Here is a 14,205-nt window from a genome sequence, read left to right as displayed (position 1 = left end):
CAGAATGAAAATTCCATTATTCATGTCGGGAACTTTTGCTTTTAAATACTACGAAAGTGTGAGCATTCTAAAAACTTGGCCCATGCCCAAATATGGCTCTGGGTGTATGTGGTCCAAATGTATGATGTGGTTATGTTTATTTTTTTACTCCCATGGGGAGCTTGTGTACTCAATGGCAGGGAAGACAAGATACTAGATCTGAGTAAACTCTGTCACAAATTGGTTCGTAGCTGCCGCCTATATTTGAGCTTCCTTGTAAAACCTGGTCTACTCTTAAGAGAATACGATCGGGTCATGGTAAGTGCGTAGGTTTCCACTACAAATGGAAAATAATTTCTAAACCTAACTGTGATTGTGGGGCCTCTAAGCAGACCATCCAACATATTATCACTGAGTGTCCAAATAGAAAGTACAATGGCAACAGCAGTGAATTAGCTCATGCGTTTCCAGAGACAATTAGTTAACTAAACAACCTGGACATAAAGATATGGTTTTCCAAAATCATGTACTGTAATGTATCTGTAAAGCCATATGCTAAATAAATAAATAAATAAATAAATAAATAAATAAATAAATAAATAAATAAATAAATAAATAAATAAATAAATAAAATAAATAAATGAATAAAATAAATAAATAAATAAATAAATAAATAAATAAATAAATAAATAAATAAATAAACTATGGTAGGATTCCATCATCATGGTACATGGAAATGGAATAAAGAGTATTCATTCCTAAGCTGAAAATATTGTAAATAGTTCACAGTCTTAATAACGTTTGTGTAATTTGATTTAAGCCCAATTTATTATTAAATGCCTGTGCGGGCACGTAATATCTGTCTTCAAGATTATCTCCATACAGAATTAATATTTAATGTCATATATTTATTTGTTGTTGTGATCTGATCTGATCAATTTAATAATTCATGTTTTTAAATGAATTCTCATCAATCTTACATCATAGTCTGCCCATCATTTGTAGTATAAGACGCCCTTACCTTGTCCGTTAACATATGTTTCCCGTCACTTAGAGCCAAGGTATAGTTTATTTGGGTGTTATTTTTTTACGCCATTGACCGGACACGCTTGAGATCCACTGGCTAGCTTGGGTCGTTACCAATTTGGTGCACCTAGTATCCCATACTATACCAATATATTTTCACCTGAAGAACCTTGAAGTCTTATGAACAGAGCAAGAGGCACTGAATGCATAACAAATCTCAAATTTATTTCTTTGTTATTTACTGTATACTTCCTTTCCTTTGTTCATAACTGCTTTAGGCTATTCATTGATAAATTTGTTGTAGTTTTCTAGTTCACTCTGGCTACCTGTAATTTCAGGTGGATTAATAAAAATATGTCTTAACATTTGACATCACCAATTATTTAATCTGTTATTTATGGTTTTAAATTTGTATGTGATGAGAGAAGATTAAAAATATTTCCTTTAGCTTGAAAATGCTAGAAGATTCTAGTCTCATACCTGTCTATTAAAATTAGTTTCAAATTCTTAACCAGTCTTACTAACTGCTTGTTGTATGCAACAGGAAGGGAGAGAGGAACTATACTTGGGAAAATATGCATGGAATACATAGTAGAATTGGTAATAAATTGTTTATTTATATATATACATTTGTGCTGTCCTATTACCTAATAATACCATACATACTCTCATTCACATGAGTTCATGTCTCTTAATCATTTTTGGTAAATTAATTTATAACAATATATTTACAATTTTAATGTTGTACTAAGATATAAATAATGACAAAGACAACTCCTCACACCCTGGTGTGGTAATATTAGGCTTGTATATAAATAAAATTAGTCATTAGTTTTTGAAATAACATATATTATGCTTAAAACAGGGACAAGGATGAGAAGCTGTCATTATGAAATGATTCATTATTATTATATTATGGAAATAATGATAGGCAATTAATGCCTTGACTTTCTAAATGGATGCAAATGGTTATTTTTAACTCTGTCAAGTACATGGAAGAATTAAAATGGTTTCTGTTTGTGATAGTGAAAAGATATATGTTTCTCTCCTCTAGGTTGAGTTGATGATCCATCTGTCTTTTGAACTCTGTTTCTCAGTTTTTATTACTTTAATATTATGCATCTAAATTTCACTGGGAGCTGTTGATTTTATTTTCCCCTTTCTTACAAGACAACCTGTGCTGGTCAGTATTGGAAGTATCCATTATCACAGTACCACTAGTACTTCCATATTACTGCTCCATACTGGCTTCCCACATTTTAGCAAGCCAGTTGGACGACAGAAATTCACTGGAGCCTCTGTGGCAGAGAACTGGTCACATATGATGTTAAGTAAGTTTACTTCTATAAACTTTTCACATCAGTCATGATTTGTATAAAATACTCTAAATAAAGTTGATGATTCGCGCATGGAACCATTGGTGCAACTGGAACACTTCCTGAATTCCAATGTTATTTACACTTTGTCAGAGGATACTTGGAAGTGTTCTGTACAGGACAACGATAACTGTACTACAGTCATAGAGAAAAACTTATGTGAAAATATGCATTGCAATGTATGATAACACTGGCCTCAGAAGTTGAAGAGCTAGGAGAGCCAGCACCAGTTTCACTCCTTGATGTAGCCAGTATAATCTGTAAACCAACAAGAATAGAAATACTGTGAGATAGAAACTTAAATATCCTTATCCAGTTAAGTTTTGTAGTGGAAAATATAGTTTACACTAACTATCTGAGTAGGTTAATGGAATGGAAATACAGTCATATATTTTGCTCTGTGATGTAGATTATTAAATTGTGGAGTTGGTTGCTTAAAAGCTTTTCTTATAGTGGAAGTAGAAGTTGAGCATTAAAATTTGATTAACCAGCAATGAAATATTATGTAAATAAATAAATAAATAAATAAATTCAAATCATAAGCTAAGCGGCTAATTCAACCTAGATGGTTTTGATGATGATGATGATGATGGTAATGATGATGATCTTTATTGGTTACCTATAGACTAGTGACCAACAATTCTATCAAACATGAATTCATAAAAGGATGATTTACTGTATTTAATGCCTTTTCATAAATGCTACCTTTCAATATTATAATGATGGTTGATTGCTGAATATTGTTTTTAAGAGGAAGTACAGCTAGATAACCATTCCCAATAATGATGGTTATGCTCAGAGACGGATCCTGGGAGGGCCTAAGGGGGGATATAAACCCCTCCCCCAATCTTAATTACAGTTGAAAGTTTATAATGTTGTTTTGGTTTAATGACATTAAACCTAATTATATCTGTCTTAAATACATATGTCATCAAACTTAATTAGGGATGAATAGTAGTGTTGTGACTATACTATAGTAAGTATTGGACTCGCCCTAGCAGGAACTGGAGCACTGTTTAACAACAGGCTGCATGTTGGCATGTGCCGTTTACCTCAGTGACCGCCAAGTCCAGGGCTTCTCAAGGTACAACAAGCTTGTGGATTCTGGTGCATTAACATTCACAGTGAATATATTTTTAATAGTTTTAATTCACAAGTAATATTTGATATATTAGCTGAAAGTTTACTATTTTCAATGTTATGAGTAACAAACTAAAACGTTCTAGTGTTTCAATTTTATCATTGTTTACAATGTCAAAAAATGGAACAGAAGATAAATACTTATAAAAATTCTGCAGATTAAATAAGGATAAGTGCTCCCAGTACTTGAGTCAAAAATGCTAATATTACCACTGTCTCAAATGATGTTGAGATTGTTGCAGGTAAACAGGGCTATGTTTACTAGTAAATAACTAAGTGGTCAGTCAGTGATGAGCAAAAACTTATTACAAAATTGAGCAATAAAGTTACTTAAAAGTAATTTTTGAAAGACTCATGTATTAAATTATTATTAATGCAAAAAAATCTGTTTACCCTCCAGGGTTGGTTTTTCCCCCACGGACTCAGGGGGGTATCCTATCTCTACCGCCTCAAGGGCAGTGTCTTTGAATGTGAGACATTTGGTCAAGGATATAACTGGGGAGGAGGGCTTGTACATCACCCAGGCGGCTTCACCTGCTATGCTGAACAGGGACCTGGTGGGGGGATGGAAAGATCGGAACGGAAGGCAAGAAAGAGGGAAGGAAGCGGCCATGGCCTTAAGTTAGGTACTATCCCGGCATATGCCTGGCGAAGAAGTGGGAAACCACGGAAAATCACTTTGAGGATGGCTGAGGTGCAAATTGAACCCTCTCTACTTAGCTGTCCTCTCGAGGCTCAGTTCCATTTCCAAATTTCGTACCACTTTTGAAATTTTGTGACAGCCAGGAATCAAACACAGGCCTCCACTAAGATATGCCATGTAAATTAATTGTAATGAAACAGTGCTTAAAAAAAAAAAAAAAAAAAAAAAAAAAACCTGTCTTGGGCATCGATATTATACACTCGCTGGAATATTAAACTTATTTTTGCACTCACCTTCGCCATCTGATCTTTGCCTGTGGTACAGTGCTGAGGTCGTCCTTCATTAAGTGTACTCGTACTCCACGGAGATAACCATAGAAAAATTCATCCCAGTTCAAAGTTCTCATATCAAAATCATAAAGGCTACGATCCTCATCAGACAGTCGATCCCACAATGCATGGAGATTCTTGTTAGTGAAGTCCCAATCACGTAAACTGAAGTAAGCAATGACGTCTGAGAATCGATGTACTTTCTTGACTACTTTCAACATCCTATTGTAAAAGAGAACATACAGTATAAAAAATTACAGAATAGAACAAGTGTAGAGGAGAAGATGTTTATAAATATTCTTTCTTCTTTATATAACAGACACTTTTGTAGAAGGATCAGGGAAATGAATGTGACAACTTCATTGTGGCAAACTGTAGTAGCTTTTAGCAGAGATTATAATCAGTGATCAAGAAATATTCAAGACAGATGTTAACTTACAAAGGAATTTTAAAATCTATCTATCTATCTATATACCATATATAAAATGAAGAGTTTAGTCTGTACATCGCTCAGAATTATAAACAAATGGTATTTCTGTATAAGTCATGTAAGAAGGATACAATTTTTAATTTTCCATCATCTCTGTCTGTCTGTCTGTCTGTCTGTCTGTCTGTCCATGTATCAGGAGAAAATGGCAGAACAGAATTTAATGGAAATTGGTATGTAAAATCAGGGAATAAGTTGCTGCACTTTAGGTTGTGATTTTTTTTATCACTCTGAGTGAAATGGTATTTTAGAGAAAAGCCTAAAATTTACTTCTCAAATATCTATGTTATTATTGGTCCTATCGATAAATACTACGTAATAAAAATGGTAGAGAATACAATTTCTGATCATTTCTGATCTTTTAGTAATCTACGACTTTGCTGCTGAAGGCATTATCAGTTGTGCAGAAGGGATATACGAACCACATAAGAAAATGAGTTACTCAAAGCACATTAATATGTGAATGGGGAAAATGGAAGCAAACTGTTTGAGAAAACTCTTGTCACAAAAGGCACTAAATACAGCGTCCTTCAACAAAACTGTTTTCTCCTTTTTTCGTAAAAGTTTCTTTGGTATGGTCAATGAGTAATCAGAAGTATCGTAAATAGTTGTTGTTAAGAGTTTTAAGCACTTTCTCATTCTCATTCATTCATTTTGTACTAAATGTGAAGAAACTGTATAATATTCAATATTCTCATACTTAAAATAGACAAAAGTTAATTGTGTTGACAGAAAATCTAATACTGGTACCGGTATATTAGATTCTATCTTCTTTTGCAAACAAAATGTTAGTTTAACTTCGCTTTGTGTCACAGCTATGAGACAAACAATTTAATGTACAATTCAAAACAGAAGGATCTAATGTTTTAAAAACATCTCATTTATTAACTGAATGTTGAACAAAAAGTTTAAAAATAAGCCACATCAGAGTAGCTACTGTGAGAACTAATACAGGAAAAATTCTGCTGGGTAAATATCCTACCACATAAATTAATATTCAAGGAAATTTGTTAACAAGCTTGTATTGCATACTTACTTTGGCTTTCCTCGTGCAAGAACAATCACCGTATCGACGAGCAGAGCAGGTAAGAAATGCAGGAACAGCACTTGCACTAAGTAGAGCAACCTGTTCTTCGTGAGACGAAATGAATAGTACCAGATGGATCGTATAGTAGGAATAGCCATGCCGTGGGTCATGGCTAGGTTCATAAATTCTCCCCAACTTAGTGGCTGATCACATGAGGATACATAGTTGTAGATGGGTACAGTGGTCTTATCCCCTCTGAAAACATAACATACGCCTAAAGTTTAGTACAAGAGACAGAAATTTCAATTAATCAGTATTATTCTGGACTAGGTTCACACACAGGATTCTGTTTTTTTGGAGGAGGGGGGGAAATTAGAAAGCTAATTTTATCTAGAGTGACATTTGATTTAATATAAATGAGATTTGTGCCTTATTGTTGGACTGCAATAACATGTATAACATTTATAATATGCAAAGGCAAAGTTGTATTGCCATGTTTTTATTTACAATCAGTGCCAGATTTCCCAATAGGCAGAGTAGGCTGCCGCCTATGGGCCCTGCGCTGCTAGGGGCCCTAAGACAGCAGATCAAATTCAGAGCCCATATAGTACAGTATGTTATTGTGTGAAATGTGGATCAGTTTCACAAACAAATTTGCGGGTAGTTTCTGAATTACAATGGTGAGCTGAGTTCCTTTAAAATAATGCTTATCGTGCAGGCAGCACTTGTCTTTCATACAGCTTGTGAAGCATGCAGCTGGACATCTGTTACCATAGTTAATAATAATAATTTCGTGTGGCTATTTCTAGCCGAGTGCAGCCCTTGTAAGGCAGACCCTCCGATGAGGGTGGGCGGCATCTGCCATGTGTAGGTAACTGCGTGTTATTGTGGTGGAGGATAGTGTTATGTGTGGTGTGTGAGTTGCAGGAATGTTGGGGACAGCACAAACACCCAGCCCCCGGGCCATTGGAATTAACCAATGAAGGTTAAAATCCCCGACCCGGCCGGGAATCGAACCCAGGACCCTCTGAACCGAAGGCCAGTACGCTGACTATTCAGCCAACGAGTCGGACGTTACCATAGTTGACACATAAGGATGTTCCTAGCATTCAGCTTTACTATCCAAATTTCCTTTGGTGTCATACAGTCTCATTTTAAAAAAAAAAAAGTGCATTCAATATTTCCAAATATCATGACAGTGTTGAGAATTTATAGTAGTCTCATGATAGCAAATGCTTCTCCTGAATGGACATTTTTCAGTTAAACCTACATAAGGTACTTCAGTAATACAAGAATGACTAAATTCTCTTGCCATTATTTCTACTGAATATGACATCTTGTAAAAAAAACCTTTTGAGATTATCTGAATGATTTCATTGTAAAAAACAGTAAGGAAAGAGAATGTTTAAAGTGATGCTAGTTTGCTTAGATTCAACCTGTTCTGTTCTTTTATAGTGATGTAATATTAAATTGCTTAACCATGTCAGTATTATGTAATACTGTTTTCCTCTGAAGTAATTGGAATTTTAATGAAAACTTAATGATTTGATAATGTTTGGCTTTGTCATATGTCAAAGATGTTGATCCCATAGGAAACCTGAAATATTTGTTCCATATGAGGCAGGTGATAGGTGCTGCTGGTAGGTGTGCTATTTACGAACTGATGAGGCCAACTTAGCACACTCGGGCGAAACGCTGGCAACCAGGAATGAGTTAGCTGGAAAATTTATAATGTCCAATAACGGACCAACTATATTGGTTTGTCAGATGTTTTATTAAAATTCAGGAGTGAAATTAAATACTTGGTAGGAGGTATTTGTCAAGGGGACCCTAAAGAGCTCAGCTGCGTATGGCCAATATAGAGATTAATCCGGCGCTGTTTACAATTAGCTGTATGTACCTGTTGGTACCTGCACAGATGAAAATATATATTTATTAAATATACAGTCATGCAATGTTTGCCAGAAAATGTCTTTTCTATATATTTAAATATGTTTACATATATATTTTGCATTTTTCACTTCCTAGCAGGAGACGGGATGCTCCCCTCTCTGGCGGGATTCAGTCGGTGCTCTGTCCGTCTTCAAGAAAATTTAGAAAACCCATTCTATCCAAAGCCCGCTTCTGTGGTGTAGTGGTTAGTGTGATTAGCTGCCACCCCTGGAGGCCTGGGTTTGATTCCTGGCTCTGCCATGAAATTTAAAAAGTGGTATGAGGGCTGGAATGTGGACCACTCAGCCTCAGGAGGTTAACTGAGTAGAGGGGAGTTTGATTCCCACCTCAACGATCATTACTGTGGTTTTCCGTGGTTTGCCACTTCTCCTCCAGTCAAATGCCAGGATGGTACATAACTTAAGGCTACTAGTGATGGGACATTCGATTCATTTCATTCCGCTCACGTTACTGAATCGATACAGTAATCCGATTCATGGCAGATTAGAGTCACCGCTCCTACTGCATCTGCGTAGTATGTACTGGTAAGACAGCAGCAACAGCATTCAGTGCTCGCTGCTACCATCTGGTCTTCATGCTATGAACTCCTTTCTTAGAAAAAAATGCTAGTCACGCTAATACATCGAAGGTTTCTGGCGATGCAGGATGGGAAAGTTCTGGGATTAGGAAGGTAGCAGCCATGGCCTTAATTAAGGTACAGTCCGAGCATTTCCTGGTGTGAAAATGGGGAAACTACAGAAAACCATCTTAACGGCTGCCGACGGTGGGATTCGAACCCATCTTCCCCCGAATGCAAGCTCATAGCTACGCAATACTAACCGCATGTCCAACTCGCTCAAGTCATTTTTGAAAATATGTATTTTTCTATCAGCAGAGGATTTTTTTAAAATCGTCATATTTGTATAGGCTACACAAGATGTACAGTAGCCCACTAGTTTTCTGATTCAGCATACTGTTGGTTAAGTTATTGCGTCAGTTGGCTCACTTACTATCCACATATGATTGAAGTCTTGTGCAATGATGTGACATACGAACTGAGAGGATATTGAGCCATTCTTCCCAATATAACACAGGTACTTTTGAGTGGTCATGAGCATGACTCATAGTCATAGGGCAGGTTAGAGTCGAGTTTAATTAATTGTCAAATGTCAACTCAGTTATAATACTAGAATTCATTAAACTAATAAATAGTATAACCTAATAGCCTACCTACTTACTACCTGTAGCTACTTTAAAACCTCGAACCGGGAGATAGTAGGTTCGAATCCCACTATCGGCAGCCCTGAAAATGGTTTTCCGTGGTTTCCCATTTTCACACCAGGCAAATGCTGGGGGCTGTACCTTAATTAAGGCCACGTCGCTTCCTTCCAACTCCTAGGCCTTTCCTATCCCATCGTCACCATAAGACCTATCTGTGTCGGTGCGACGTAAAGCCCCTAGCAAAAAAAAAAAAAAGTTTTGACTACCTTTTTTATAACACTGCAAATAAATCCATCTATTATTTAAACCTCCCTGTAAGAAGAGGACAGTGATTGCAAGTGGGTATTATTTTCAAATGAGCTGAGCTCGAGAGTCCATTATAGCATACGATTCTTTCAGTGTACCATGGCTCTGTATATATTGCTTCAGAGGAAGTTTGGCTTCCCGCCAATGTCCAGTGTACCGATAATGAGCCATGTGTGTGTGTTTTGTGTCTCATTGATGCATGACTGCGTATGATTCTTTTGGTGTGCCATGGCTCACTGTATGTCTCGCTGCAGCGGTAGCTCAGCTCTCTGCCAGTGTCCAGTGATTTCTTGCAAAAGTGTCCAGTGTGCCGATAAGGAGCCGTGTGTATCTTGTGCCTCACTGAGCTGTGCTTGCGCACGATTCTTTTGGTGTGCCATGATTCACTGTCTCACTGCAGCAGAAGCTCGGCTCCCTGCCAACGTCCAGTGTTCTGCTAGTGAACCGTAAGTGTGCCACTCAGCTGGGAGTAAGCTGAATCATGTGCCGTGAGCTTGCCGTTACTGTGAATCGATTCACCCAGACACTTGAGTGAATCGATACACTGCTTCGAATCATGCATCCAGTAGCCAACACTAAAGGCCACAGCTCCTTCCCTCTTCCTTGTCTATCCCTTCCCATCCCCCCACAAGGCCCCTGTTCAGCATAGCAGGTGAGGCTGCCTGGGTAAAGCACTGGTCCTTTCCTACTCCCAAGTTGTATCCCCCGACCCAAAGTCTTATGCTCAAGGACACTGTCCTTGAGGCAGTTGAGGTGGGATGCATTGCTGAGTCGGAGGGACAAACCAACTCTGGAAGGTAAATAGATTAAGAAAGAAAGACATTCTATCAAAATTGTGATCAGAGCAGAAGTTGTAAATTGAATTTTAAGTTAAACATCTCATATTAAGGGAGATACTTTTAAGTTCATGCCTTATGTCTTTTTTTACAACATTGTATTTAAATTTTGAAAATTCACAAAAAAATATATTTTTCATTTTTTGCTTCCTAGCAGCAGAAGGATGCTCCCATGTCTAGCGGGGTTCAGTCTCTATGCTCCATTGTCATGCGCAAGTAAGTTTACAGTCAGCACAGATAATTAAAACTTTGCTCACAACTGGGGTTTGTTAAGGACAGCAAAAATTTGAAGCAGTGCTTGAATGTTTGGGAATTGACTCTCTGAACACTTCTCTATTGCTTGAACAGCATTCTTTGGCCTGTCACTGAGGTCAACGTTTTCCAATTTTTTCTTCCATCCCTAGAATTCGTCTTTACAACACTTTCAGAAGTTGAGAGGTCACTACGTATGAACAGTTGACCGTATATCAGAGGTTCGCTTTCATAGTGAATTTCAGGACAAGATGTTGCAACTTAAGACACTCATTCTGATGTCTGGAAAAAAGCTCTGACAATTCGCTGTGTAGCATTTCAATGTAAGGGATCTAGAGGGTGACACGAAATTATTCCTCATGTGTTGGGTGAGAAGTGCTCTCACCATGTTCTCTCTCAACCAGATGCGGTGACCGAATGTCCAACCTGCAGCCTGTAGAAATAGCTGGTGGGAATTCAACAACCAATGTTAAATACGGATTATTGCTTACGATTTACCGAAGTATCTTATGATGACTGTATACTCAGGAAAAATGCCATAGGAAAACCCAACATCTAGAATGCAGACATAGGAAAACCCCAAAATAGGAATGATAATCTGGAAAGGTCCAATTGCCCCAATAACCTAATTTCTTTTTCCCAAAGATATTACAATATACCTAACAAATGGCTGTGCAGTTTGGGTCATGTAGATGTCAGCTTACATTCAGGATATAGTGTGTTCGAACCCCACTGTCAGCAGCCCAAAGATGGTTTCTTGTGGTTTCCCATTTTTACACCATGCAAATTAAGTAAGTCCATGACCGCTTCCTTTCCACTCCTACCCCTTTCCTATCCCATCATCGCCATGAGACCTATCTGTGTGGGTATGACGTAAAGAAGCAAATAAAAAAATACTACAATAAAGATAAGATATACTCATTCGTAATTCATCGTATTACTCACTACTTTCTAAATTCATACAATTCTTACATTTCTCAGGGAAAAATGTACTCTTTATCTGAGCGAGTTCTGGATTTCAGTGCTAGAAAAATTCAATAGTTTCTACTAGTATAAACTCAAATATTTTGCTGGGTGGGGGTGGTGGGCTCCACTACTCCCCGCCGGCCCTAGGTGCAGGCCTGCTCTGGACACACAAGACGTAGAGACATGCATATCAATAGTGGCAGTCCCCTATTAAATATTAAATTTTTTATTAGAGTGGGACTAGAGAAGTCAGCTGTCTGTAATTATTGATCACGTAATTTCTATTACCTATGGGTATATATACTTACTTATTGTTGTTTTTGTTGTTGTTATTATTGTTGTTGCAGGCAATGTCCCACACTGAGGCTATGAGAGCATTAACTGCCATGTCTACGGGAACGATATTGGCGATGCATTTCTCGTTGCAATTGAGCGTCTTTAGCAGGCCAACGCCAGCACCTACCATCACACCTGTGGGTCCGTATAGGTTATCTATCCAGCCTTGGACAGGATCATTTCGAGTTCCAACCACTGTAACATCCAGTAAAAGTGACAAAATTATACAAATGTTTTTAACACAAAGAGAGAACATTCTACTTTAGGAAGTGATAGCGATGTAGAAGCCCATGAAATACATTGAGGATTTTCTTTTAAATTAATCATTATAACTTCACTACTGCTATTAACGATAAACAATTTACCCCCACTGAAGTGCTTTTGATGATGTGGTCATATAATGTACACAGTATGATCTGAATGTTTGTTCATTGAAAAGATGTTAGTGCTTGAGGAAGGAAATTCTTTACATCACTCCATACATGTGCTGATTGCATGTCCTGTGTCTAGAGAATAATTTGCAAATAGTTCGCAATAGTTAGAATAGTTAGCAACCAATGGTTATCAATAGGGCCCAGATGTTTATGACATCTAATTTTTTCTTCATTGTCTTTGAATGGAAAATACAACTTAAGCATGATTTTATCTACAGTGACTAAAATTATGCAATTTTCATGGGTCATATAAAGTCATTTATTGGCTTTTTAAACTATTTTTTTTTTTGTCATTTACTGGTAATTTTTCATATTATAATCATATTTCCTTGTGAATTTTTGTATTTTGTATTTCATTTTCGCATACCTGCTTGCAGTGTCTCATAGTTGGATTTTTCACATCTTCGAATTGTAGTCTGTAATTTCTTACAATTATCTTTCTTAGAAATATATATGTATGTGAATTAGGGGGTAGAAAGAGACAGATGCATAGAATGTGACAGGAAAGTGAGCCTCAGTTGAGCTCTAATGATTTGACATATTTCAAATATGCACCAATAACATCCTGAGATGTTGAGCGATCTTTTCCCCGTTACAAGTCAATGTTGCGTGAAAATAGAAGATCGTTCCTACTTGAAAACTTTAAAATGTTTGTCATGTGCTACTGTAATTCTTTCTGATCGCCCATCAAAATGTGACATTTATTTCATTCTGTGTAGAGTCGAGAGTTACCTTCCACTACTGTTGAAATAGGACAGGGTGCAATGTAATTATATTATGATGAACACAAACACCCAGTTCCCAAGCCAGAGGAATTAACAAGACATGTCTAAAACCCCCAGTCCGGCCGGGAGTCAAACCCTGTATCCTCGGAATCGAAGGTCGCATTGCAGACCGTTCAATCAAGGAGAGGACTACACATGAATTAGTATTTATAGAAGAAGCGGAGTGTAGAATTGTGTTTAATAGTTCTCTCTCTACCGTCAAGCGGAGTTCTGGCTCTTATTTTGAGTACCATACAGTACTCTTGGCCACGACTAATGCGATCAATCAATCAATCAATCAATCAATCAATCAATCAATCAATCAATACTGATCTGCATTTAGGGCAGTCGCCCAGGTGGCAGATTCCCTATCTGTTGTTTTCCTAGCCTTTTCCTAAATGATTTCAAAGAAATTGGAAATTTATTGAACGTCTCCCTTGGTAAGTTATTCCAATCCAATCCCTAACTCCCCTTCCTATAAATGAATATTTGCCCCAGTTTGTCCTCTTGAATTCCAACTTTATCTTCATATTGTGATCTTTCCTTCTTTTATAAACGCCACTCAAACTTATTAGTCTACTAATGTCATTCCACGCCATCTCTCCGCTGACAGCTCGGAACACTTATGCTTACAATATTGTGATTTTTTATTCCACCTTTTCAATACAATTGTTTTTATGTTGTTAGATCATAATGCTACAACACTGTTTTACAGGGACATGTTTCACTTTAATTTCAAGCATCCTATATAATCATCTCAAGGTTAAGACCTGTCGTATTTGATTTGTTTTGACAAATTTATGCTTAATTATAATTCTAAAAATAAAGTAATAAAATATATAAACATAGGAATTTATGAACACATTAATAGTTTAACAATATGAATGACTATACTAAAATTGGAATAACTGTTAATTCTAAAGATATTGACATCCAAAACACAGTGTCTTCAAATGTTGAAAATTTAGCTAAAATTGTTTTCTCAAAGTTCTAGTTTATTAAAAACAATTGTAATTTGACTTCTATGTTAAAACTTGAGTCGTAATTATAGTTAAAACTTATTGGTGTCTTAAGATTAAAATCTTGGATCTGTTTGGAATTCAGCTTCATGTTTTAATTTTGAGGCTTGCTACTGTAATTTAATAATTTTT

The 14,205-nt window shown here is 36.8% G+C and overlaps 1 protein-coding gene across 4 annotated transcripts in view; it reads right to left on the bottom strand.

The window, feature by feature from the left end:
• Positions 1–1,602: 1,602 nt before the first annotated feature.
• The window catches only part of LOC136856890 (fatty acyl-CoA reductase wat), a 401,519-nt gene continuing 388,916 nt past the window's right edge, over positions 1,603–14,205 (bottom strand). For all 4 annotated transcript variants that reach the window (XM_067135112.2, XM_067135114.2, XM_067135115.2 and 1 more), the window contains 4 exons: positions 11,829–12,051; positions 6,017–6,262; positions 4,458–4,715; positions 1,603–2,639 (listed from right to left, as the gene is read on the bottom strand). In XM_067135112.2, the coding sequence (XP_066991213.2) occupies positions 2,537–2,639; positions 4,458–4,715; positions 6,017–6,262; positions 11,829–12,051 (830 nt within the window). In that variant the 3' untranslated portion in view covers positions 1,603–2,536. The remainder of the gene's footprint in view (positions 2,640–4,457; positions 4,716–6,016; positions 6,263–11,828; positions 12,052–14,205) is intronic.

This window comes from Anabrus simplex, chromosome 1 (genome assembly GCF_040414725.1).
Source record: "Anabrus simplex isolate iqAnaSimp1 chromosome 1, ASM4041472v1, whole genome shotgun sequence".
Taxonomy (NCBI): Eukaryota; Metazoa; Arthropoda; class Insecta; order Orthoptera; family Tettigoniidae; genus Anabrus; species Anabrus simplex.
The sequence above is the reverse complement of the archived record's forward strand: the minus strand, read 5'-3'. Positions and strand labels throughout refer to the sequence as shown.